Source organism: Bombina bombina, chromosome 11 (assembly GCF_027579735.1).
Source record: "Bombina bombina isolate aBomBom1 chromosome 11, aBomBom1.pri, whole genome shotgun sequence".
NCBI lineage: Eukaryota > Metazoa > Chordata > Amphibia > Anura > Bombinatoridae > Bombina > Bombina bombina.
Window position 1 is genome coordinate 135,741,549 of NC_069509.1, and position 27,271 is coordinate 135,768,819.

Consider the following 27,271-nt stretch of genomic DNA (forward strand, 5'->3'; position numbering starts at 1 on the left):
TTTTTTTTCTTCTGTGTGCAGGTTCTTTTTGCTTCAAGTGGTCCCAGTGGAATAGTAGATGAGACAGAGGTTAAAAACACACTGCACAATTCAACCGCATTGTATCTGTAGATACGTATTTGAGATCATCAGTGAAATTTAGTAACTGCGCAGTTACACCAAGCACCTGTCAGGCTCCTGGTACAGGGGTCTGTGGGTGAGGAAGGGGGGTGCCTGACATGCCGGTTGCCTCTCTTGACTCCTGATGAAGATGGGCACTCAGGGAAGCCCTGTGAAGAGCTATGACTACTTGCTGAAATTTCTGCTGGTTGGAGACAGCGATGTGGGAAAGGGAGAGATCTTGGCAAGCTTACAGGATGGAGCATCGGAGTCTCCTTACTCTTATAGTAATGGTAAGCTATCTATGACCCCAGATATTGATTGTGTGAAGGTCCTTGGCCAATGCGAGTCAGCTGGGCAGTTTATTTTAAAAATGTAAAACCGGTTTCTTGTGTTTTTCAGTTCTGTAAATCAATGCTTATTTAAAGGGACACAAAACCCAATTTTTTTTCTTTCAAGATTTAGAAAGAGCATGCTTTTTTAAACCAATTTACTTCTATCATCTTACTTGATTTGATTCATTCTTTTGATATCCTTTGTTGAAAAGCATATCTAAATAAGCTCAGTAGCTGCTGATTGGTAGCTGCACATAGATGCCTTGTGTGATTGGCTCACCCATGTGCATTGCTATTCAACAAAGGATATCTAAAGAAAGAAGAAAATCAGATAATGCAAGTAAATAGGAATGTTGTTTAAAATTGTGTTCTCTGTCTGAAACGTGAAAGCAAAATTTTGGGTTTCATGTCTTTTTTTAAAATGTGTGGTTTTGGGGGGTGTTTCTTCACACATTCAGCGTAATAATATTGCATACCCCCTTGACAGTATTCTTGTGCCTACTATGAAAATCTCGGGCAAGTAATATAAAACAAAATGATTAATAATTTTAAAGCTTTAATGTAATGTGTTATTTTAAAGGAATTTCGAAAGTCCAAATTAAACTTTGATCAATCAGAAATAGCATGTCATTGTAAGAAACTTTTATACTATTATCATCAAATGTACTTAATTCTCTTGGTAACCATCATTGAATATTGTATGTACATATGCTCGACTGCAGCAATGCACTAGTGAGATCTAGCTGATTGGTGGCTGCATTTTTTTTCTCTTGTCTTTGGCTCATGATGGAGGTAGCTAGTTCTCAATAGTGCATTGCTGCTCTGGAGCTGACTTTAACTATGTGTTTAATCCATTTGCAGGGATTAAACGCATAGTAGAGCATTTTCTTTTTGCACTTTAAGTCTATATAATTAAATAGGATGTCGGGTCAGAACTGTTCGCACATAAACCCTTTTCTTTCTGTTGCAGCGGGTGTCCTTACTCACTTGCAGGTGACTTGTGTAATTTAAAACTCTTTTGCATGGTAGATGGGGACAGTGGCCCCTAGTGAACATTGTGTTCATGAAACCCAATTTGTTTCTTTTATGATTCAGATAGAGAATACAATTTTAAACAACTTAATAATTTATTTAATTATCTTGGTATCATTTGTTGAAGGAGCAGCAATGCACTAATGGTTTCTAACTGAACACATGGGTGAGCCAATCGCAATCGATATATACGTGCAGCCACCAATCAACAGCTAGAACCTAGGTTCTCTGCTGCTCCTGAGCTTGCCAAGATAAACCTTTCAGCAAAGGATAACAAGAGAAGGAAGCAAACGAAATAGAAGTAAATTGAAAATTTGTTTAAAATTGTATGCTCTATCTGAATTATGAAAGAAAAAATTTGGTTTTCATGTCCCTTTAAGGGTTTTCTTGTTTATAATAGCCCTGGTGCAGCGAGATCACGTTATTATCCCCTTCCACCTCCCTTCTGGTCACCGGAAATAGTGCGGTCTGCGATATTAATAATGCAATCAAAAGACCAGCGACGTATATGGTTTGTCGCTGGTCCTTAAGGGGTTATGGAACAGCACATATTTGGCCAGTGTGTGTGTGTGTGTGATTTAAACCCAAAATGTCGCCCTACTTCTAATTTAACCTTTAAGTACCTTAAACATATCCTAGTAATTAAGAGGTTTAAAAAAAAAACTGTAGCAGGATATTTATTCTTAATTATATTGGGACCTGGATGGGTGTCCCAGAAAGAGTAGTGACATTTTGAAGTGTCCTGCTGAGCCAGTGCATGCTGTAGAGGGGGGTTCATGTATAATCTCTTTACCTTTCCCCACATGTTAGGATATAGGGCTTATTTTTATAGGTGCCTTGTTCTCTGACTTTTACAATTGTGAAACTTAACACCAATTATCTATCGTATCTTGTCCCCATAATATATTACACAAATTCACAAAACCAGTGCAGTATTAAATGTGTTTTTTTTATGATTGTTTTCCATATTTTATCTAAATATCTCAATTCTAGCTTTATTGCAGATTGGGATGGCTGCCTGATATCTCTAAGGGGGAAAAAGAGGGGACACTATTTAGAGAAATAACAGGATTAGTAAATTACTATAGAAATGACAAGGGTCAAAGAGATTCCCCCGGTGTTACCCACTCCTTTGTAATTTTAAATACTTGTGGACAAGAGCTGAGAAAGGGAGCTAAGGGTTGCAGCTATTTCTAAACTTAGTTTATTTAACAGATTAAAATCTATTTGATTATTAATAAAACAAAAAAAGTGGGGAAATAAAACCGGAAAATACATACATAATCTGTCCAAAAAAGAGCTGCGAACCTCTCTCCTTTAATTGGCAAATAAGGCCTTGTTTAGGAGGGCGCCTTTCTCAGGTCTTTGAGAAGAACCAGCATGGCTGATACCAACACTCTGCCGGAGATGAGAGGAGAATGCCCCCAAGATTCCCGGCCGATAGCTGGATGCGTCAGGTGGGGACACACCTCCAACAGACTGAAAAGAGTTGAGCAAGACTTTTGGAGTCAATGTGACACGTTTCGGTCCGTATATGTGCCTTTTTCAAACCAAGAAAACTGTAATAACTAAAAAAAAAACATTTTGAAAATTTAAATAAAATGGCGACCGATAAGAAAGCATCCTCTCTTTTCCATTTGGCCGCCACTTCAAAGAAACTGTGCTGAGGATTCCAACGGTTATAGGCGGCAGTTCTCAAACAGGTACGTCTAGACGTAAATCATGGCAACCAATTAGATTCATGCCTACCTTCTCCATTTCTAAACTACAGCATAAGGTTTCAAAGTTCCCATTCAGGTTAGTGTGGTATTGAAGATTGCCGACCAATCAGATTGGTGCCTACTACCTCCATAGTTTTCAATGGGCACAAAATAATTTAAAAAATAATAATTTTGAATACATCTAACCTACTGTGACTATTTTATTATTAAATCTAGAAACTTTTTTTCTTATTTACTCATTGCAACTGTGTAATATAATAGGACTATTTTGATTTAAAAAGAGGGGGTTTATGTTTACATATATCCCATGTTATAACCCACATTTATATTTCACATAAAAAAAACACCCAATAATTGTTGTTTTCATTGATCCCTCTTGGGTGTGTGCTATTTAATAAGTATATTCACTTTGTTTCTGCTTGTAACAGTAAATTGGTAGGGTCTCCAGCTCTAATGCCTGGATTTATCTGTTCAAGTCCCCAGCATTTTAGGTGGTTTTCATTGCTATTATGATGTAGATAAAAATGTTTAGCCACTGTGGTCAATTTTTTGTCCTTATCTAAATCCTTAGAAGCTTTCTAACATTGCACAGATGCTCTATAATTCTAGTGCCAAAGCTCCTAGTAGACATTCCTACATAAAAGAAATCCTCACATCCACATGATATACAATACATTATGTTTTTACTTTGGCAATTAATGTACTTTTTAATTTTCTTTGTTTCCAAATCTATCCTTAATTTCTGATTATTTGCACATACGTTTGCATACTGTGCAGTGTCCACACCCTATAGATCCACTATATAGAGACTTCTTACTCCCATATCTTTCATAGTGGCGTCTGACCCATTTATTTGTCAAATTTGGGCCTCTTCTATGTGTAATATTAGGGCTCTCTATTATAATAGATTTAGTGACAGGATCACTATGGAGTACATGCCAATGTTTTCGCAAGATATAATTGCCTGAGAATGTTGTATTGAATCTAACTTCATTATCACCTTTCTTAACATTCCTTTTCCTAGGTATTAACAGTTCCATATTTAGATTCAAAGCCCTATGATATGCTTGTCATGTTTACTAAACAACAACATGCATTTCCCTTTAATTCCTGCAAACCACATCTATGTTCCTTTAATTCCTTCCCTATATATTCCCAATATGCCTTTCACCTATTGCCAATTAATGTTTGGAAGTTGTAAGAAAACGCTGCAAGTCTGTTCTCACTACAGCTGCAGTTTCACAGCTCTTTTCATTACAAAGAAAGGAAGCATTGGATACAAAATATCTCTTTCGGCTTATCCAGATTCACTTGCTATTTCAGAAGCTGTCAAGTCACTCATCTATGTTCCATTCCGGTTCCAAGGACTTAATCACTGACACCATCTAAGCAAATCTGTGAGGACAACAGGTTTGCTGTACGCTAAATATTGTAAGACTTTCTCAATATCTGCTAAACAAACGCTGTGAGGTTAACAGGTTTGCTGTTCTTATTCATTTAATTCGTCAGGAAGCAACCAGACTCCATTTTACTTGACCGCATACATCGGTATAAGCTGTACCCTTTTCTTTGTTCATGGATTCACAAACAAAGTCGGGACTAATCAATTTGCCTTCACGCAAGCTGCAACACAGTGAGTACTCACAGCACTTCCTTGTTTTCTTTGTTGTAGCGGACGGACTCTCTGGTGAGATCGCTACTCCAGGACACTGTCACTAACACTCAGAATCTAATACCGATTGCAGTAATTGATCACTAGTAGTTGTGGTAACAAACTCTATACAGAGCATCATCCCTGATTAGATAATCTGCTCTACGGACTAAGTTAAGGCTATCAACAAACTCCTCTAAGATTTTTATTGGACCTTCCCAAAATACCAGAATGTCATCTATATACCTTGTCCATAATTTTATATGTTTAGTAAATTCTGACGTTTTCCTTAAAGTGAATCCTAGCGTTGTACAAATACTAGGATTTACTATTGAAATACATAAAGGGCACTTTCATTCATGAAGTATAAGATACTTCATGTAGAAAGCTCCTTTATTTGATTCAATTGGTCGCCGTTCTTCGCTCCTACAGCAGCCCACGGCTAAAAATAATTTTTTCTAAGAGGTGACGTTTTCACCTCTTAGCCAATAGCCGTGCCGTAAATCCTGCTCCCATGGGCGCCAAGCCGGATTTACCGCATGGCTATTGGCTAAGAGATGAAAACGTCACCTCTTAGCCAAAAAAATTTTTTAGCCATGGGCTGCTGTAGGAGCTAAAACGGCGACCAATTGAATCAAATAAAGGAGCTTTCTACATGAAGTATCTTGTACTTCATGAATGAAAGTTCCTTTTATTTGTTTCAATAGTAAATTCTAGCGTTTGTACAGCGCTGGGGTTTACTTTCACTTTAAAGACCATATTGGTCTCCCACCAGCCTAGGTATAAATTTGCATGTGTGGGTGAGCAGGCAGTCCCCATCGCATTCCCACATACCTGCAAATAAAACTGGTTATTAAACTGGAAATAATTGTCAGTATAAACTGGAGTAGGCTTGTGATGAACTCTTTCTCTTTTGAATTAAGGGCATCATCTAGGTCAAGGAAATAAGATATGTCCTTCATTCCCCATTCAGTTCTAATACTGGTGTAAAAAGATTATACATCCATGTTTTTAAATAAAATTTAAGAACCAAAAACTTAAACATGAGACAATATTGGTTACCCTGGATGTATAATCTTTTTACACCAGCATTAGAACTGAATGGGGAATGAAGGCCATATCTTATTTCCTTGACCTAGATGATGCCCTTAATTTAAAAGCGAGAGACTTCACGAGCCTACTCCAGTTTATACTCAGACTTCTCCAAAGAGGGTACGGCTTTAAGTCCCTAAGTAGAGCATATCATAGGGCTATTAATCTAAATAGAGAAGAACTGTTAATACCTAGGAAAAGGAATGTTAAGAAAGGTGATAATGAAGTTAGATTCATTACAACATTCTCAGGCAATTAATTATATCTTGTGAAAACATTGGCATGTACTCCATAGTGATCCTGTGACTTAATCCAGGGCTCGCCAAACCCAGGAGCCTGGGAGCCACTGGCTCCTAGAATTTTACCCCTGGCTCCTAACTTTTTGGGTTATTCTCCATATATCTATATACAAATCCAACTGTCTGGCTCCTAAAAATATGCCTGGCTCCAAAATATTCTTACTGGCTCCTAATTTTTTAACATATTTGTCAAGCACTGACTTAATCTAAAACAACAGAGCCCTAATATTACAAATAGAAGAGTCCCAAATTTGAAAAATAAATGGGTCAGAAGCCACTATGGGCATAAGAAACCTCTACATAGTGGATCTATAGGGTGTGGACACTGCACAGTATGCAAACTTATGTGCAAATAATCGGAAATTAAGGATAGATTTGGAAACAAAGAAAATTAAAAAGTACATTAATTGCCAAAGTAAAAACATAATGTATTGTATATCATGTGGATGTGAGGATTTCTTTTATGTAGGAATGTCTACTAGGAGCTTGGGCACTAGAATTATAGAGCATCTGTGCAATGTTAGAAACCGTGTAAGGATTTAGATAAGGACAAAAAATTGACCACAGTGGCTAAACATTTTATCTACATCATAATAGCAATGAAAACCACCTAAAATGCTGGGGACTTGAACAGATAAATCCAGGCATTAGAGGTGGAAGCCCTACCAATTTACTGTTACAAGCAGAAACAAAGTGAATATACTTATTAAATAGCACACACCCAAGAGGAATGAATGAAAACAACAATTATTGGGTGTTTTTGTGATGGGAAATATTAATGTGGGTTATAACATGGGATATATGTAAACATAAACCCCCTCTTTTTATATAACAAATGTACTATTACACAGTTGCAATGAGTAAATAAGTAGAAAGTTTTATAGTTTTAAAGGGACAGTTGAGTCCAATAAAAACTTTCATGATTCAAATAGGGCATGTAACAACTTTCCCATTTACTTTTAGCAACAATTTTGCCTTTTTCTCTTGGTATTCTTAGTTGAAAGCTAAACCTAGGAGGTTCATATGCTAATTTCTTAGACCTTGAAGGCTGCTTCTGTATTTGACAGTTTTTCACCACTAGAGGGCGTTAGATCATGTTTCATATAGATAACATTAAACTCATGCACATGAATTTACAGAGGAGTGAGCACTTATTGATTAAAATGCAAGTCTGTCAAAAGAACTGAAATAAGGGGGCAGTCTGCAGAGGCTTAGATACAAGGTAATCACATAGGTAAAACGTTTATTATAACTGTTGGTTATGCAAAACTAGGGAATGGATAATTAAGGGATTATCTATATATTTTTTTTAAAACAACCAAAATTCTGGTGTTGACTGTCCCTTTTAATAATAAAATAGCCACAGTAGGTTAAATGTATTCAAAACCGGTTATATTGTAAATTATTTTTTTCCCATATAAACAATGGAGGTGGTAGGCGCCAATCTGATTGGTCGGCAATCTCCAATACCACACAGACCTGAATGGGAACTTAGAAACCTTTATGCTGTAGTTTAGAAATGGAGAAGGTAGGCATGAATCTGATAGCCATGATTTACGTCTAGATCAACCTGTTTGAGAACTGCCGCCTATAACCGTTTGAAAATCCTCAGCTTGGTTTCTTTTTAAGCGGCGACCAATCGGGGAAAACAGCAGATGCTTTCTGATTGGTTGCCATTTTATTTAAATGTTCAAAATTGTGTTTTTTTAGTTATTAGCCTTTTCTTGGTTTGAAAAAGGCCTGTATACGGGCTGAAACGCGTCGCCTTGGCTCCAAAAGTCCTTCACTCTTTTCAGTCTGTTGGACGTGTGCGATAGATGTCCCCACCCAACGCATCCAGCTATTGGCCGGGAATCTTGGGGGCATTCTCTTCTGTCTTCTCTGGCAGTGTGTTGGTATCAGCCCTACTGGTTCTTCTCAAAGACCTGAGAAAGGTGTCCTCCTAAACAAGGCATTTTTTGCTAATTGGAGGAGAGAAGTTCACAGCTCTTTTTTTCTGGACAGATTATGTATGTATTCTGTTTTATTTCCTCACTTTTTGAAATTTTTAATCTGTTAAATTAACTTTAGTTTTAGAAATAGCTGCACCCCTTAGCTTTCTTTCCAAGTTCTTGTCCACAAGTATTTCTAAGGGGGAGGCCGGATTTAAACCTTTTAAGGGACATGAAACCCCAATTTTGTTTTTCTTTCATGATTCAGAGATAGTGTACAATTTTAAAAAGTTTCCAATTTTACTTCTCTTGTAAAATTTGTGGTGTTCTCATGTTTTTTGGTTCAAGAGATAACTAGATAGGTAGCGTGTACGTCTTGAGCACTACATAACAGGAAATAGTGCTGCCATCTAGTGCTCTTGCTAATGTATAACATTGTTGCCCTACTGCTTCCATATATAGTGCTGCAGAAACACATGCACACTCCTGAGTGTACCTTCCTGATTTTCAACAAAGGATAACAAGGAAACAAAGGACAGTTCATAACAGGAGTAAATTAGATAGTTGTTTATAAATGTATGCTCTATCTGAATCGGGAAAGAGAAATTGGGATTTGTGTCCCTTTTTTAAAATAAATTGTATACATATTGTAAATTGTATACAAATTGTAAAACATATACTTTCATCACACCACCTTATTATAAATTTGCTGTCACTTATTGTTGTGTGATGCTGCATACAGTAAACCCATATATGCCAGCTATATCCCTTGTGTTGCATGCCCCCTACGCCCATTACAATGACTATTATACGGTATACTATTCTGCTTTTGCTTACACATGAGATCCAAGCTCCAGGTCTGTCTCTGACTTTGGCAGCCAGGCTGTAATCTGAGAAGAGAGGGACAGTAAACACCTTGTAGTTACAAGACATTTCCGTTGTGTTGCTATTGAATTATTTATCAGCCAAGTCTTAACCTTTTTTAAACAAATTTAACCTCTTGTATGTTGCTGCTGCATCTGTTCTTCAGTAGCCTAACTCCATTCTCCACTTGCCTTATTTGAAGAAGCCAATCTGCAGGCAAATAGGCTATCCATGGTCATGTAGTTGGTAAAGAGTGCATTGTATTTCAGATGTTATCTGTTAAAGGGCCAGTAAACCTAGCAAATAATGTTATATATATATATATATAATTCTGCACATAGTGTAACATTAGCTTAGCGCCAGATTTCTAAAGTAAAGGGTTAAATAGCTATCTCACAAAGAAAACAGAACGCCGCTCCTGGCTCTTCTGAGCGGGTCTGTTTTCTTCTCCTAAGCGCAGCTGGGCACGCTGTCTAGTCACAACGCGTGATTGCGCTATTAAACTCCAATGTAGCTTGCTCCCGCTCTAGTCTGGTAGCGGGAGCGAGTTACATTGAGTTTAATAGCGCGATCGGGCCGGCTGTGATTAGACAGCGTGCCCAGCTGCGCTTAGAAGAAAACAAACCCGCTCAGTAGAGCCAGGAGCGGCGTTCTGTTTTCTTTGTGAGATATCTATTTAACCCTTCACTTTAGAAATCTGGCGCTAAGCTAATGTTATATAATTCTGCACTATGTGCAGAATTATATAACATTATTTGCTATGTTTACTGGCCCTTTTAAAGCAAATTAAAATAAATTTAGTAGGGTTGGCCTTGACAATTCGTTGTTGTTTTCCTTCTCTCAGAATTAGAAAATCTACAATTTTAGGCACTTGGTTACATGAAATTGGGGGAAGATAATGAAAATTTATTGCAAAATTATTTTACTACACAAAACTCAACATTGTATATTAAAATCTTTTTAATTGAACAATCTGATTTAACAGATTCCCAGAGATTTTTACAGTTCTAGAATAATATTTAACAGGCATCACAAGATCTTAGGTGTGTATTTGTCAGGCCTAAGGTTAGACACACTACTAAAACAAACCTTCCTTTATAGGGACAATACTCTACCATTTTTATTGTTTAAAAAGATAGTGTTGCCAGCTGTGTGGCATTATAAAATAGCTGGGTGGGGGTAGTGTAATACTTTCTAATATTTAATTTTCTGCTATGCAAAGCATAAACTGCATAGATTTATTAAATAATAATTTGTGCAATAAAAATTTATAACATTTTTAGTATTAGCCAATTTTAGCCAGAGGATCAGTAAAATCAGCCGGGTGGTGCACCTGCTAAAAAAGTTCTGGGGAGAGATAGATAATCCCTTTGTTACACATTCCCCAGTTCTGCGTAACTAATACGGTTACATTAATATACTGTTTACCTCTGTGATTACCTTGTGTGGCAAACCTAGCCACTTCTGGACTATAATGTAAGAAAGGTTGTCTATAGACTGTATTGTGTGCTATGTATATGTGACAGACCCTTCGGTCAGAACTAAAAAGTTAACTGTGTTCAGCTTTAAGAAGCTATTCTCTAACAACGAGGTTACTAGCCTCAGCTATTGTGTACTGTCATTAAAGTTAGTGATAAACATTCCATTGTGTAATCGCCTCCAGCGAGCAGACGCCTAGGTGATAAGAAAAGCCAAATGTGTCTTGTGTTTAAGTTGTTATCTGCTAAGTAAGGTAATTCTATTGTGGCATGTCAAAGGGCGTTTGCTCTCTATCTAATGTACAAGATTTTTTCAACTCCCCAGCTGGGGTCAGATCTGCATAAATACTAGGCATAGTAGGCATAGCCTGTTAATAAAATTCATTCTGTTTTAAACCTGAAAACTGGCTGGGTTGTGAGTTGCTGATCCCATATTCAGGACTTTGTTCCCTGGTGTTAACCCTTGGTATCCTGTTGGTACCGTTACAATTGGTGGCAAGCGACGGGATCAACCTTATCGCCCAGAAGAGCAACTACTTCAATACTGACTAAGATGGAAGGAGGTTCAGGGACTTCGGGATTCGGGAGCTACTTTAACCCTGATAGCTCCCCATTTGGTGTCGGATACAGCACACACTGGCGGATCCGTGGCAGTACGAGTGGCAGGGGGAGCAGTATACTGATTGCCAACTGCTAGAGTGGAGTACAGACCACCAGTCACCCCAGCAGCGGCCAGTTACCAACCCCCGGCGCACCACTATACCACACGGCCTCCGGCCACGAACTACCCTCCGAGAGCCCGGTTCAATTCGCGGGGCTACTCGCAACCTATTCGGTGCTTTGGATGTAAGCAACTAGGGCACAAAAGACCAGTCCCCTAAACGCAGCGAACCAAGCACAGTCCTGGAGAAGACCCGCCGGCGGAATCCCACATAATCCTCAGCCTGCGGCCCGCTACGTAGAGGCGCCAGAATGCTGGGGCAGCCTACATGAAGCAGACCCCGTGCAAGCTGCCCACCGGAATAACCGGCAACTGGTTAAAGTGAATGGGAAGGAGGCCAGTGGTCTACGGGATACTGGTGCTACCATGACCTTGCTTCAAAAGAACTTGGTGTCTGAGAAACAGCACACTGGAGACACTGTGGCTGTGAGGGTAGCAGGGGGCACTGTGTTCCGCCTACCTGTTGCCAGGGTACATTTGGATTGGGGAGTGGGCGCTAGACCTGTGAATGTGGGGGTCAAGAAGGACTTACCTGCTGATTTTCTCCTTGGAAATGACTTGGCCCCCCTTGTTTCTGCCTATGCTCCCATGGGTCCCGCTGATGTTAACCCTGTGACTACCCAAGCCCAGTCCCTTCGGGAAGAGGTACATTTTAACCATGGTGGACTACGCCACTAGGTACCCCGAGGCCATTGCTCTCTCCAACATCCATGCAGAGATGGTAGCTGAAGCCTTAATAAAAATATTTTCCCGGGTAGGGTTCCCCCAGGAGATATCGGATAGGGGCACCCAGTTTACCGCAGAGGTGACCCAACAACTAAAGACTGCTCTAACTAATGCGCCTGTACTTGCTGCACCCGATCCCACTAAAAGATTTCTTGTTTACACAGACGCTTCGATGTTTGGAGTGGGGGCAGTGCTGAGCCAAGTTGGAGCAGATGGCGGAGAACACCCCGTAGCTTACTTGAGCCGGAAGTTGTTGCCCCGTGAAGTAAGCTACGCCGCCATCTAAAAAGAATGCCTGACCGTGGTGTGGGCCCACAAAAAGTTGCAGCCGTACCTGTATGGACAACCTTTTCCCTTACTCACAGATCACAACCCGTTGGTGTCGCTGAACCGTGTGGCCGGGGACAATGCCAGGCTGCTGCGCTGGAGTTTGGCGCTGCAGCCCTTCAACTTTACAATCCATTACCACCCAGGGAAACAAAACGGTAACACCGACGGGTTGTCCAGACAAACTGAACTTGAAAAGGGATCTGTGAGTACTTCCACTGACATCCCCAAGCCGATCCGTTGGGATCAGACTGTGTATGCCGGCTTGGTTCTGGGAGAGCATTGTGGCAAACCTAGCCACTTCTGGACTATAATATAAGAAAGGTTGTCTATAGACTGTATTGTGTGCTATGTATATGTGACAGACCCTTCGGTCAGAACTAAAGAGTTAACTGTGTTCAGCTTTAAGAAGCTATTCTCTAACGACAAGGTTACTAGCCTCAGCTATTGTGTACTGTCATTAAAGTTAGTGATAAACATTCCATTGTGTAATCACCTCCAGCGAGCAGACGCCTAGGTGATAAGAAAAGCCAAGTGTGTCTTGTGTTTAAGTTGTTATCTGCTAAGTAAGGTAATTCTATTGTGGCATGTCAAAGGGCGTTTGTTCTCTATCTAATGTACAAGATTTTTTTCAACTCCCCAGCTGGGGTCAGATCTGCATAAATACTAGGCATAGCCTGTTAATAAAATTCATTCTGTTTTAAACCTGAAAACTGGCTGGGTTGTGAGTTGCTGATCCCATATTCAGGACTTTGTTCCCTGGTTTTAACCCTTGGTATCCTGTTGGTACCGTTACACCTTGTATCTAAACCTCTGCAGACTGCCCCCTTATTTCAGTTCTTTTGGCAGACTTGCATTTTAGCCAATTAGTGCTGACGCCGCGGGCGTGAGCACAAGGTTATCTATATGGCACACATGAAGTATCGCTGTCTAGTTGTGAAAAACTGTCAAAATGTACTGAGATAAGAGGTGGCCTTCAAGGACTTAAAAATTAGCATATGAGCCTACCTAGGTTTAACTTTCAACAAAGAATACCACGAAAACCAAAGCAAACTTGATGATAAAAGTACATTGGAAAGTTGTTTAAAATTGCATGCCCTATCGGAATCATGAAAGTTTAATTTTGACTTAACTGTCACTTTAAATCGCATAAAGCACCTTTTAAATTACCGGACCTGAATATTTGTAATCTGTTTGAAAATCTTTTAAAATTACTTCTCTTTTTTTTCTTTCTTTAACCCCTTAACGACTGAGGACGTGCAGGGTACGTCCTCAGAAAAAAGGCAGTTAATGCCTGAGAACGTACCCTGCACGTCCTCAGTGTGGAAAGCAGCTGGAAGCGATCCTGCTCGCTTCCAGCTGCTTTCCGGTTATTGCAGTAATGCCTCGATATGGAGGCATCCTGCAATAACCTTTTTAAGTCATCCGGTGCAGAGAGAGCCACTCTGTGGCCCTCTCTGCACCGGAGATCGGTTGCTCCATGTGTTGGTGGGTGGGAGCCGGACCGGGAGGCGGGTGGCGGCCATCGATGGCCCTGTGGATGTGAAGGGGGGCGGGATCGTGGGCGGGGGTGGCTGGGGGCGCGCGCGTGCACGGGGAGGGAGCGGGTGGGAACCGCTACACTGCAGAAAATGGGGAAACAAAAAATATATAATAAATGAAAATTAAAACAATCAGCAAGGTGGTGGGGGTTTGTCTGTGGGGGGTGGGGGGGGGGAAGCTACACTACAGAAAAAACAAAAAAAACAAAAAAAAGCACTTTTTATTGTAAACTGGGTACTGGCAGACAGCTGCCAGTACCCAAGATGGCCCCCAATAAGGCAGAGGGGAGGGTTAGAGAGCGGTTTTAGGGGGGATCAGGGAGGTTGGGGGCTAAGGGGGGGATCCTACACAGTAGCATATGTAAATATGCTAAAAAAAAAATCATTTTTTTTTAAAAACCCTTTTATTTTAGTACTGGCAGACTTTCTGCCAGTACTTAAGATGGCGGGGACAATTGTGGGGTGGGGGAGGGAAGGGAGCTGTTTGGGAGGGATCAGGGGGTGGGATGTGTCAGATGGGAGGCTGATCTCTACACTAAAGCTAAAATTAACCCTGCAAGCTCACTACAAACTCCCTAATTAACCCTTTCACTGCTAGCCATAATACACGTGTGAGGCGCAACAGGATTTAGTGGCCTTCTAATTACCAGAAAGCAACGCCAAAGTCATATATGTCTGCTATTTCTGAACAAAGGGGATCCCAGACAAGCATTTACAACCATTTGTGCCATAATTGCACAAGCTGTTTGTAAATGATTTCAGTGAGAAACCTAAAATTGTGAAAAATTTTACGTTTTTTTTAATTTGATCGCATTTGGCGGTGAAATGGTGGCATGAAATATACCAAAATGTGCCTAGATCAATACTTGGGGTTGTCTACTACACTAAAGCTAAAATTAACCCTACAAGCTCCCTAAAAGCTCCCTAATTAACCCCTTAACTGCTGGGCATGATACACTTGTGGTGCGCAGTGGCATTTAGCGGCCTTCTAATTACCAAAAAGCAACGCCAAAGCCATATATGTGTGCTATTTCTGAACAAAGGGGATCCCAGAGAAGAATTTACAACCATTTATGCCATAATTGCACAAGCTGTTTGTAAATGATTTCAGTGAGAAACCTAAAGTTTGTGAAAAAATTTGTGAAAAAGTGAACAATTTTTTGTATTTGATCGCATTTGGCGGTGAAATGGTGGTATGAAATATACCAAAATTGGCCTAGATCAATACTTTGGGATGTCTACTAAAAAAAAATATATACATGTCAAGGGATATTCAGGGATTCCTGAAAGATATCAGTGTTCTAATGTAACTAGCGCTAATTTTGGAAAAAAATGGTTTGGAAATAGCAAAGTGCTACTTGTATTTATGGCCCTATAACTTGCAAAGAACATGTAGACATTGGGTATTTCTAAACTCAGGACAAAATTTAGAAACTATTTAGCATGGGTGTTTTTTGGTGGTTTTAGATATGTAACAGATTTTGGGGGTCAAAGTTAGAAAAAGTGTGGTTTTTTTTTTCCATTTTTCCTCATATTTTATCATTTTTTTTTTATAGTAAATTATAAGATATGATGAAAATAATGGTATCTTTAGAAAGTCCATTTAATGGCGAGAAAAACGGTATATAATATGTGTGGGTACAGTAAATGAGTAAGAAGAAAATTACAGCTAAACACAAACACCGCAAAAATGTAAAAATAGCCTTGGTCCCAAACGGACAGAAAATGGAAAAGTGCTCTGGTCACTAAGGGGTTAATGATTCAGATAGAGAGTAACTTTCCAATTTACTTATTATATAATTTGCTTTGCTCTCTCGGTAGTATTTGTTAAAAAGAATATTTAGCTAGGCTCGGGAGCAGCAATGCAATATTGGCAGCTGATTGGTGGCTGCACATATAGGCTTCCTGTCATTGGTTCACCTAGCTCCCAGTAGTACATTGCTGCTCTTTCAACAAAGGATACCAAGGGAATTAAGCAAATTTAATAACTATAAGTAAATTGGAAAGTTGGTTAAAATTGTATTTTCTATCATAAAAACCATGAGGAAATTTGGTTTTCGTGTCCCTTTTAACCCAGGGGTGGGCTATTTCCCGCCCTCCAGATGTTATTGACTACATCTTCCATGATGCTTTGCCCAACCCTGCTTTAACCCCTTCTTTATTATAACCCACAAAAAGCCTGTATTGGTCCCTTATTTCACATATGGCTACCCGTGATGACAATTTAGTAAGCTGATCACAGTATCCGCAGTGGTCAGTGGGCTATTTTCAATATTATTTGCTAAAATGTATACACAAATGATTATACATATTATTTTTACAGTTTTTGCTGCAGCTATCACACAAATAAAATAATGGTATATTGTGAATCTGCTGAGCCTCCTGAATAAAACGATGTATAATTTGACTTACAATAAGGTATAAATGTAGGTAGCTAAATAAAGCTCACAATTTGCTCAGCACTGGGGTTAAAAAAAGTATCGGCATTGAAAGGGTTAAACTCTGCCTGTAGGTAAACACCTTATTTGCTGTAAAACATTTTTTATTATAATAGACAGGACCCCACTTGCCATTCTTCTAGTAACCAATCTGGTCTTATTGCTTTAAGAAGAAAAAAAGGCTTTCCCACTATCATTCTGTTAGTAAAAGTGTCATTGTTTTGCAGTAGCTTATCTAATCCATAGCGGAAGCCAACTCGGGACTGATGTGTAACAGGGTTGGGCTTGTGAAGTATACAGTATGCACTCCAATTATCTCGCATTACAAAACCTACAATATTCAGAGTTAATTGCAGGAAAGGGATAAAGTTTATTGTAAAGTTATTTTAGTATGTTTATGCACTTTTTAAAAAAATTTCAAAGTGTTTGTCCCTTTAATACCTAATAGGAGAGTCTGTTTTACGGCCTTGCACAAACCATGTCAAATGGCTAAGGTTGATCTGCTGCCTTGCAATTTCTAAAGTTTATGTATCTGTAAACTGCAATTAAAAATTTATAGCGTTTGGTATTTTTTTTTCCTGCTTTACATAATTAAATATTTATTTGAATGGGAAAATTTGCAACGCTGCAGTTTTCTATTCTCAGTTTGCTCCATCCTGTGTATATACTAATCATTCTTGTACCAGTGCGTCACATATGTCATTTCTACACACCTAATTAATGGGAATGAGTGCAGCATGCTACGTGCCTATTGATATTTAAAGGTACATACAAACAGGAGGGAGTTTCAAAAATTATTATTTTTTTTTTTGCTTTTCAAATAAAGATAGCAAGAGAATGAAAAAAATAGGAGTAAATAAGAAAGTTGCTTAAAATTGCATGAATCATGAAAGAAAAAAAATTTGGGTTCAGTGTCCCTTTAAGCATCTGAAGCACTACATGACCGGAAATGGTGCTGCCATCTAATGGAAAACATTCTTGCAAAACTGCTGCCATATAGTGCTCCATAAAAGGGCCAGCGTTCTATCAGACTAGCAAACGGAAGTGACGTTCCGTCAGCTGTCTGATCACTAATACTCACCGCCAATGCATTCCTCCGTGTTTGCTAATCTGATAGAACACCAGCACGTCACAACCCATCAGATTCTTGGGTAGTGTTCAAAGCGGCAGCGCGCACTAACAACATAGCGATCATATTGTTGGATACTTGTGCAAAATATTAACACGTTTACAAACGCCTTTTATATAAAATAGTGAAACCTGTCACAAACTATATATATATATATGTTTGTATGTGTATATATATATATATATATGTGTGTATATGTGTGTGTGTGTGTGTATATATGTGTGTGTGTGTGTATATATATATGTATATATGTGTGTGTGTGTGTATATATGTGTGTGTGTATATATATATATGTATATATGTGTGTGTGTATATGTGTGTGTGTATATATGTATGTGTGTGTTCCCTTTTTATATATCTGTTTTAGCGGCGAAACGCGTATCAAATACTGTTGGTTTTAACCATTATATTGTATTTTTTTGTACCTTTTATTTAACAAAGCACTATTGAGTCTCTTTTATACGGTCGTCCATCTTAGACCACTTGGAGTTCATACACCTGGGAGCATAATGGTTGTGTGTACTGGGCCACTACAACAGTCCAGTTTGTGTCATTTGCACCATTAAGGGCAATACTAAATGTGAGTACCCTTAGTCTTTGGGTTCTGTATACGGGGTCAAGAATACCTCACTGATCTGCACTAGGAGTCACCCTTCTTTTCTCTTCATTATAGGGACTATCGGTGGGGGATTCGATCCCCGGCGTTCCATTTCAGGTCTTTGTCTGAAGTGGCTATTCAAGGACGGTTTTGTCACTTCGCTGCCTGTGGGGAGTGAGTGTCCTATAGGAGTTACTTTTTATCCTATGGTTCCTCATCTGAGCATCTGAGCATTCAGCCTTGAGGCTCTGGTCTTCTGACTTCGTACCAGTTGGGACTTTTCGTGGGTAGCTCCCTTAGTTTGGTAGGGGAGAGATCCTACTGCATAGTCGGGATGATCTTGTGTTTGACGATGGGCGGAGGCCCACTACAGCTCTTTGTCGACAGTCCTCTAATACGCAGATTCTTCAGGAACAGAAGTTCCAGGCTATCTTTTCTTCCCAAAAGGCGATATCTGATTGGAGAAACCGATCAGGAGTCCTTGACTATCCCTGGTTTCCTCTCACACTCTCGGAGATGCGGTGTAGTGGTTAGATCCACCGCTTCTGAATCAGAAGGTTGTGGCTTGAAACCCAGGTCAACTTCTGTGTTTTTTTTGTTTGTTTTTTTCTGCCAGACAGTGTGTCTGGAGTCTGCTAGCATCACTAAGTGGAAGGTTTTTCTTGGGCCTTCAGTCTGTGCTGTTGGACCATATTTTTCGTTGTTGGGATTGGTCTGATCCTAGCTAAGCTAGCTACATTTGAGACTGAACTTCTTATGTCCACGAGTTAGTATCGCGGTTTAAGGGTCTCGCCTCCGTGAGTATTGTTACTGGGCGCCATAGACTCTTATTTCTAGGAGCGGATGCAAGAAATTGTTTGGGCAAGGGAGAGCGTTCTGGAAGGGCTATGTTCTTTTTTGTGGCGCATAATTGGTCTCTTGTCATCTATCATAGATGCTGAGGATCACCTTTCTATGGAGGAGCTGGTGTGTTCTGGCTCTCTATTAGACTTTGGGAGTATGTCTTTATTTTCCCCAGGAAGGTCCTTCCAAGCGCATGCTGGCTAGAGCAGCCCATTTTAGGACAGATATCTCTCTGATCCTGATGAGTACCTTCGTCGCATAGTATGCGTTAGATGTGGGTTTGAATCCGGCTGCAGTCCTTGCTCCTTGATTGTGGGCTTGCAAGCAATTTTCGATTCCCCGATTGTTCTTTTGTTCTAGAGGATCATTGCACTTTCAGGCGTTTCGTGTTTTTTTGCTGGGGTGCTGACTACAGTGAGGCCAGTAGTTTTCTTGCTTCTTCTTGGAAGCTTAATCTCTTTTTTTTTTTTTTTTTTTTTTTGTGGTGGCACCAGATTTATTTTTCTAACCATGCAGGAATGTTCTTTGACTTCCTTTTTTCAGCGATTTATTCTGTCAGTAGATAGTTTTTCTACAAGCCATTACAAGACGTACTCCTTAAAGGAGTTGTTTAGAAGTTTGTTAGGGTTTTCTCCCTGGGATGATTGTTCTCTTTTCTAAATGGAAAGGGTTTTTTTCCCTAAGGGAATCTTGCCTTGATGGTCTTGGGACTTCGGAGGCTTGGTTGCCTTCTTTATTGTTAATGGAGTGTTTTTTTTTTTCACATGACCTGGGAGTCATTGGGTTTCTAGCCTCCTAAGAGGTTATGGCTCAGTTCAAGATCAGTGATGTCTTCCTGGTTTTCGGTCATGAGATTTTTATGGTTCTGATTGTTGGCCTGCTATCTGGTCCTCTGAACATTCTTTTTCTTTTTTACTTCTGTTGCAGCAGCATCGGGAGAATGGGTTGGTTGCAGGCTGTGGTGCCCTCAATATTGGGCCCCTTCCATTTTGCCCTCCCGTTAACATTTAGTGTCCTCTGTAGCTTGGGTATTAGTTCCCACAAGTATTTAATGCAGCTGTGGATTCTCCCTGTATTTAGAAAGAAAACATAAATTATGACTTGCCAGATAATTTCCTTGGCTACAGGAAGAGTCGAAATTATGAGAAAAAGAGAGGGCGCTAAGAGCTAAGTTCTCACCACATTTAGTCAAATAACAGGGGATACAAATGAAATTGAAATGAATACCTTTACTCACATTAAAATACAATTACAACATTACACATTAAAAAATAGAAGGGACGTCTCCCTTTAAAAATTGGAATACCACCTTAAAAATATATAGGATTACCACCTTAAAAATATAAAAATATGGAAAAAATATTTTTAGTTTAGTTAAAAATGTTTGAGCTTTGTAAAAAGATGTAGCAAGATTGTTATAATGTTAATATAGTTCAGCAGTGAGATCTTCACAGTCTTTGTAACAAAGTTTCTTGTGTTAACTGATCGAAAAAATGTTACAGTTCAGCGAAAAATATCAGCGTGGAGTTAATATAGTAGGATTTTTCATACAAGTAGAGCGATCATGTTGAACACCTTATTCAGGTTATACTCACACTCTTCCAAATGATTGTAATAGCGGCTTGATGACTTACACTTTTGGAGATTAACAAAAGTAAGCAATATCTCCAAAGTGTTAGTAACTTTTCTTACTTTCTTGAGTCGGCTGAACCAGGTCAGCGTGATTGGAAACTGCTTCCTTTGCTCCAAAATTCCTAAGCTTGAATCGGCTGAACCAGGTCAGCGTGATTGGAGACAGCTTGTTTTTTCAAACCTCCATATGTCAGATATTGTAGGATTTCCAAGGGGATAATGAAAAGTCCACAGACCCGCACTTAGCGTGAATCACGCGCGGGTTACAGATTTAAACTAGGTACCTAGATTTAAAAGTAGAGCAAAGTCTTTTATGGGGAACAGTCTATCTCTGAGTTGAGACCTCGGGGGAAAAGGGTATCAAATTTGTAGATTAGTTCGGCTTCTTTTTTGAGTATTTTGCTTTCGAAGTCCCCTCCTCTCCAATCTCCTCTGACCTTACATATTCCCCAATATTTTAAATGCTGTAAATTATTTTTGTGGATCTCTCTAAAATGTTTATATAAGTGGGTGTCTAGATTCCCTTTTTCAATGTTGCAGAGATGTTCCCTGATCCTGTCACGTAAAAATCTGGTGGTCTCTCCAATATAAAATAAATCACATGAACATTTTAAAAGATATATAATGCCTTTATGAGAACATCTTATAATATCTTTAATTTTAAAATCTATATTTGTCCCTGTTATCTGAATGGAGCTAATTTTGCTACTATACCTACAAGCCCTACATGAAATGCAGGGAAAAAAACCTTTTAGATTATTCCCTCTGAGATCTTGATCTGCCATAGTGACATTGTCTCTCTTTAGGACACTGGGAGCTAGAATTTGCTTTAGATTTCTAGCTTAACACAAGAAACTTTGTTACAAAGACTGTGAAGATCTCACTGCTGAACTATATTAACATTATAACAATCTTGCTACATCTTTTTACAAAGCTCAAACATTTTTAACTAAACTAAAAATATTTTTTCCATATTTTTATATTTTTAAGGTGGTAATCCTATATATTTTTAAGGTGGTATTCCAATTTTTAAAGGGAGACGTCCCTTCTATTTTTTAATGTGTAATGTTGTAATTGTATTTTAATGTGAGTAAAGGTATTCATTTCAATTTCATTTGTATCCCCTGTTATTTGACTAAATGTGGTGAGAACTTAGCTCTTAGCGCCCTCTCTTTTTCTCATAATTTCGTTTTCTTCCTGACAGTCCTGGGGTGACTGTTTTAGAGTGGCCTTGTTCTCTTTTAGCTATTAGCGCTAAACTTCTGTGTTTTTCTACAGGAAGAGTCCACAGCTCCCGCCCATGTTCTCCTATGGACGGCCCTAAATGTATTTTGTTTTTTTCTGGCACCTTTTTCACCCTGATATTTTTCCTACTGTTCCTTGTTCCCTCGGCAGAATGACTGGGGGATGAGGGAAGTGGGGGAGGTATTTAAGCCTTTGGCTGGGGTTTCTTTGCCTCCTCCTGGTGGCCAGGTTCTGTATTCCCACAATTAATGAATGCACCTGTGGACTCTCCCTGTATCGAAGGAAGGAAATGATCTGGTAAGTCATTTATGTTGTTCCCCCTCTGCGGCTCCAGCCGCAAGCCGCAGGAAGGGCGCTTACAGACTAATTAGGCAGTTGTGCAGGCTCTGCCATTTTTAGTCTGAAAGGCATCATTATAGGTGTGAAATAATATAGTGGGATGGAGCATAAAATCTGTATACCATCCATTATCACAATAGCTTTTTCTGTAAAATATCCATAAGGTTCTATAAAATACACAATTAAAATGTAACAACATGCATATAAACATTAGACAAAATGGTAACTGTAACACAAGAGAGAGATGACAAACCACAGTAGTGGTTTATATTTATGCTTTCAGCCCCAGGGTAATGTCTGTAGAAAGAACTGTCACAAATTTGCCTCTGAAAAGTGTTCAAATGTAGGTCAAGAAAGCCGCTTTAGCAATGACGAATCCTTCAGGTCTGTACTGACTGGCAGCGCCCTCAGTGAGCCCACGAGCCCCGGTAGCTCATTTAGGTTGTTGAAGGTTTCAGACTGTAAGATGAGATAGTCATATATGTTGATCGGGATTATGCTAGTAGGCGAAAAGCCTGTTATCTTGGCGGTCATAACCACCCGGGAATCTCCCCCAAGTTCCCGGGATAGGCTATTGTGTTTGTGAGGCTGTTTGGGTCTTCGGTTGTTTGATCTTCCAGTGGTGAGGTATAGCTGCAGGGATATCAGTCTTGACCTCGTCAGGCAGTAGTTATCTCTAACGCTCCATTAGGAGTAGTAGGTGCTTGGGGTATAGGGGAATATATATTCATCAGGTAGTTTAATGGTGCTCTGTCCATTAGGTTTTGCATGAGGCTTTCAAGTTTCTCCAGGTGCTAAGGCAGTTTGACGGGGTAATTTCACGCTCGGTGGCCATATTTGTTATTCATCCATCTTTTATTTGTTTCAAATCTGTTGTATAGATATCGGAGCAGGAGTGTTGAGTAGTTCGATCTTGACAAGAAACCTCAGAGCACTGAGTGGGTAGCGTTGCCTATGAGTCACCGCTCAAGGCCTCTGACGTCCAAACCAGTGCTCTGGTGTCAAAAATACAGCAATGTTCCTGATTCAATGTGAGTGTTCATGCTATATTTTTGCTGTAAAATACTTCCAGTATCGGCGGATTATTGGATGTTCAGCCGAAGCTTTGTTGAAGTTGCGACCGTTTAGGATCGCTATTTGGTCTTGCCTCCCTAAATACAGATTTAATGTCCCTTTTTTTTAAAGGGACACTAGTCCAAATGAACCTTTCATGAATCAGATAGCACATGCAATTTTAAACAACTTTCCAACTTCCATTAACAAAATGTATATTTTTATATTTAAACTTTTTTAGTCACCAGCTCCTACTGAGTGTGCAATAATTCACAGAATAAAAGTGTATGCATTTGTGATTGGCTGATGGCTGTCACATGGTACAGGGGGAGTGGAAACAGACATAACGTTTAACATTGTCAGAAAAAAAATCTTCTGCTCATTTGAAGTTGACTTAGTGCTATTGCATTGTCTTTTTATCTTGCATTTGTTGATTATGGAAATCTACTGTGTTGACTGGTCCTATACATTTTCAAATATCTGTTTAGTCAATAACAGATGCATTTTATTCCTTATGATGGCAAAGAGCTTGCATGGCTTTTCTGTTAATCGTGCTTCTATACCCACAGGGTTATTCACAAGGGAAAGTTCTGGCCCTGCAACACCAAGCGATCCGACAAGGGAGTTGTATAGCATTTGGTAAAACCAGTTTGCTTGGCTGATAGTGAGAGCGTCTGAGAATTTAGGTTACTCCCCACCCAGCTTTATTTTTAGTGCAGTGCGTTTTAGTTTATTGACCTGAGTCAGAATGTGTTGTGCCAATACCAACTCAATGATGTCATACTAGACTAAAGCATCTCTGTGATTGGCTGCTCTGCGTCATGCCCATTGCCTAGTTGCTGAATATACCAGCTGCAACGGGAAGCAGATAATTATATATGAAGAAGGGATGAGCAAGCAAATTTTTCTCACTTTGTAAAATCAAAGCTACTTGCGTATAAAAGTGTAGTAATTACACATGCAAACTAAGGTAACCACCACGTGTCATGTAAACTTTTAGGTGGACTACTTATTCTCACATCTAGTGTTTTTTTCCTTGGTGAAATAAAGATGATGGTTTTAAAGGGATAGCAAAGGGATATAACGGATATTCACTGTATAGGTTAAAATAATTTTAAGAAGTGCTCTAATACCTTACGTTTTCTCTTTAAACTAGTTTTTCCGCTATCTTCATTCAAAAATGGTCAGATTTCCAACAATGGAAAGTTGTTTAAAAATGTTATGTTGTGTCTAAATTCTGAATGTCCAATTATAACGTTACTTTTTCCTTTAAAGGGACAGTCTAGTATAAATTAAACTTTCATTATTCTGATAGGACTTTTAATTTTAATCAACTTTCCAATTTACTTCTATCATCAAATTTGCTTTTTTCTCTTGGTATTCTTAGTTTAAACTAAACCTATGTAGGCTCATATGCTAATTTCTAAGCCTTTGAGGGCTGCCTCTTATCACAGGCTTTTTAAATCTCTTTTCAACACAAAGAGACAGAAAGTACACGTGGGCCATTTAGATAACACTGTGTTCAGGCACAGGGGGTTATTTAAGATCTAGCACAATACAATGCTAAATTTAAGACAATAGATAATAAACAGTCACAGTCATGTGATCAGGGGGCTGGAAGAAGGTTCCTAGATACAAGGTAATCAGAGGTAAAAAGTATATTAATATAACTGTGTTGGTTATGCAAAACTGGGAAATGAGTAATAAAGGGATTATCTATCTTTTTAAACAATAACAATTCTATGGTAGACTGTCCCTTTTAAGTCTAGTAACAAAACTTGATGGAGCTTTGACATTGAACTTTTTATTCTTTCATGTAACGAAAATAATTTATTTTGTGGTTTTTTTTTTTTTTAAGTGATACATTTATTTTTGTATTGTTGCCTAATGGATTTTTCTAAAAATTCTGTCATACAGGTAGTGAGAATTCACCAAAAATGTTTTTCATCACTCATGATAGAGCATGTAATTTAAACAATTATTTTTTATTTTTTTTCTGGTTTACTTCTATTATTTCATTTTGTTTCCCCTCGGTATCCTTTGCTCAAAAGCATAGCTCGGTAGGCTCAGGAGCAGCAATGAGCTGCGGGGAGCTTGCTGCGTATATATGCCTCTTGTCATTGGCTCAACAGATGTGTTCAGCTAGCTCCCAGTGCGTTGCTGCTTCCACAGCAAAGGATGCCAAGCAAATGAAGCAAGTTTGATAGAAGTAAAATTGTTTAAAAAGTTGCATTCTCTATCTGAAACATAGAGACATGAAACCCCAATTATTATTTTTTTAAGCGGGTAGAGGTTTCTCCCTGTTCACCCAGACAAACGTGCCAGTTATTGAACTTCTTTCAGTTTTGTACCCATGCATGTGAACCTGCATTTAACCCCTTCACACCCATAGGACGTTCCATGCCGTCGTAGCGCTGGGCTTTAATGCCCTTAGGGCGGCATGGAACATTCTACCTTTTTTTCGTGTCTTGCCGCATCCTCATTTTATTTAATAGGAAAACCAACTTTGGGGCCGTTACTAGTAGGCAGTCCCCCATGAACCGATCCCGGCTTTGAAATCAAGATTGCGTGATTTCATTTTTAAAGCATGTCTTTACATCGGTTAAAGGGACACTGTACCCAAAATTTTTCTTTCGTGATTCAGATTGAGCATGAAATTTTAAGCAACTTTCTAATTTACTCCTATTATCAAATTTTCTTCATTCTCTTGGTATCTTTATTTGAAATGCAAGAATGTAAGTTTAGATGCCGGCCCATTTTTGGTGAACAACCTGGGTTGTCCTTGCTGATTGGTGGATAAATTCATCCACCAATAAAAAAGTGCTGTCCAGAGTACTAAAACCAAAAAAAAGCTTAGATTTGTTTTGTAAGTTTTCAATTTCATTAATTAAAACTCTTTATAAAAAAAAAAAAAAAAAGCTTAGATGCCTTCTTTTTCAAATAATGATAGCAAAAGAACGAAGGAAAATGGATAATAGGAGTAAATTAGAAAGTTGCTTAAAATTGCATGCTCTTTCTGAATTACAAAAGAAAAAATTTGGGTTCAGTGTCCCTTTAAGCACTTGCCCTGGGCATGAAGGGGTTAAAATAAAAATACATTCCACCACTGACATTCTAACCAGGTGAAGTGTTTGACGGTACACAGGGCATATGCACATAGACTGCACAGTATAGACTACCACTGAAACGGTCATAACTTTTTATTCTGTTTCTAATGTGTATTGCAAAAATGTCTTCTATACAAAACTGAAATTTATTCTTGTGCAGTTGAATTTTTTAGTTGATATCCTTTTTGTCCTCCTTTAATATTTTTAACATTGCTGTGGTTTCATGTGCACAGTGTAATGTTAACATGCTGCATTCAAATGTCAGCTCAGTGATTTTATGCTACATTTGCAGCTCTTGGTTTTGCATTATTTGACCTAATTTCTTTGCTATAAATTTGCAGTTTGCTTTACGGTCTTTCAGCTCTCGGCATATGGATTAAAGAGAGAACCATACAAAGCTCTCCTATTTCAGGAAGTGTGTAAATAGGGTTTAAAGGGGCAGTATGCTGTAAAATAGTTTTTCCCTTTTAATGTCTTTCCAATGACTTGTTATACCAGCAGCAGGGTATAAAATGTATGGGAAAGTGCTTCTTTAGGTTTAATTTTGTATATGAAATAGTTGGTTTTGTTCTTTGACGCCACAACCAATCATAATGGTTTGAGCTTGCAAGGAAATCGGATCTCCTTATGTTATCACTTTCTGTACCCACAAACACTTTCTTATCTTTTCTCTGTATACAAAATCCCAATACTTAGAGAGAACTACCATCTTGACTACCTCGTACTGGGATTCTACTTTCTGCTAGCTATGTTTACACAACTTTTTATGGCTATAAACGTTCAGTATAGGTAGGGATATCGCAGGCAAAATCATATTTTAAATGACCTAAAGGTGAAGGAGTTATTTGTAAAAAAATTTGAATACAGTCCAGCAGGTAAAATGGGTCATTGATAACAATTTAAAGGTAATTTTATGGTAAACTGTCCCTTTTACAGGGGGAGTCTACTCAAATAATGTAATTGTTTAAAAAGATAGATAACTCCTTTACTACCCATTCCTTAGCTTTGCACAACCAACATTGTTATATTAATATACTTCATAAAAAAATTAGGCTCAGTGTCCCTTTAAA

At 38.8% G+C, this 27,271-nt stretch overlaps 1 protein-coding gene across 3 annotated transcripts in view; it reads left to right on the forward strand.

Moving 5' to 3' along the window:
- The window catches only part of RAB40C (RAB40C, member RAS oncogene family), a 76,091-nt gene that overhangs the window by 2,660 nt on the left and 46,160 nt on the right, over nucleotides 1-27,271 (forward strand). For all 3 annotated transcript variants that reach the window (XM_053694874.1, XM_053694876.1, XM_053694875.1), the window contains exon 2: nucleotides 22-392. In XM_053694874.1, the coding sequence (XP_053550849.1) occupies nucleotides 245-392 (148 nt within the window). In that variant the 5' untranslated portion in view covers nucleotides 22-244. The remainder of the gene's footprint in view (nucleotides 1-21; nucleotides 393-27,271) is intronic.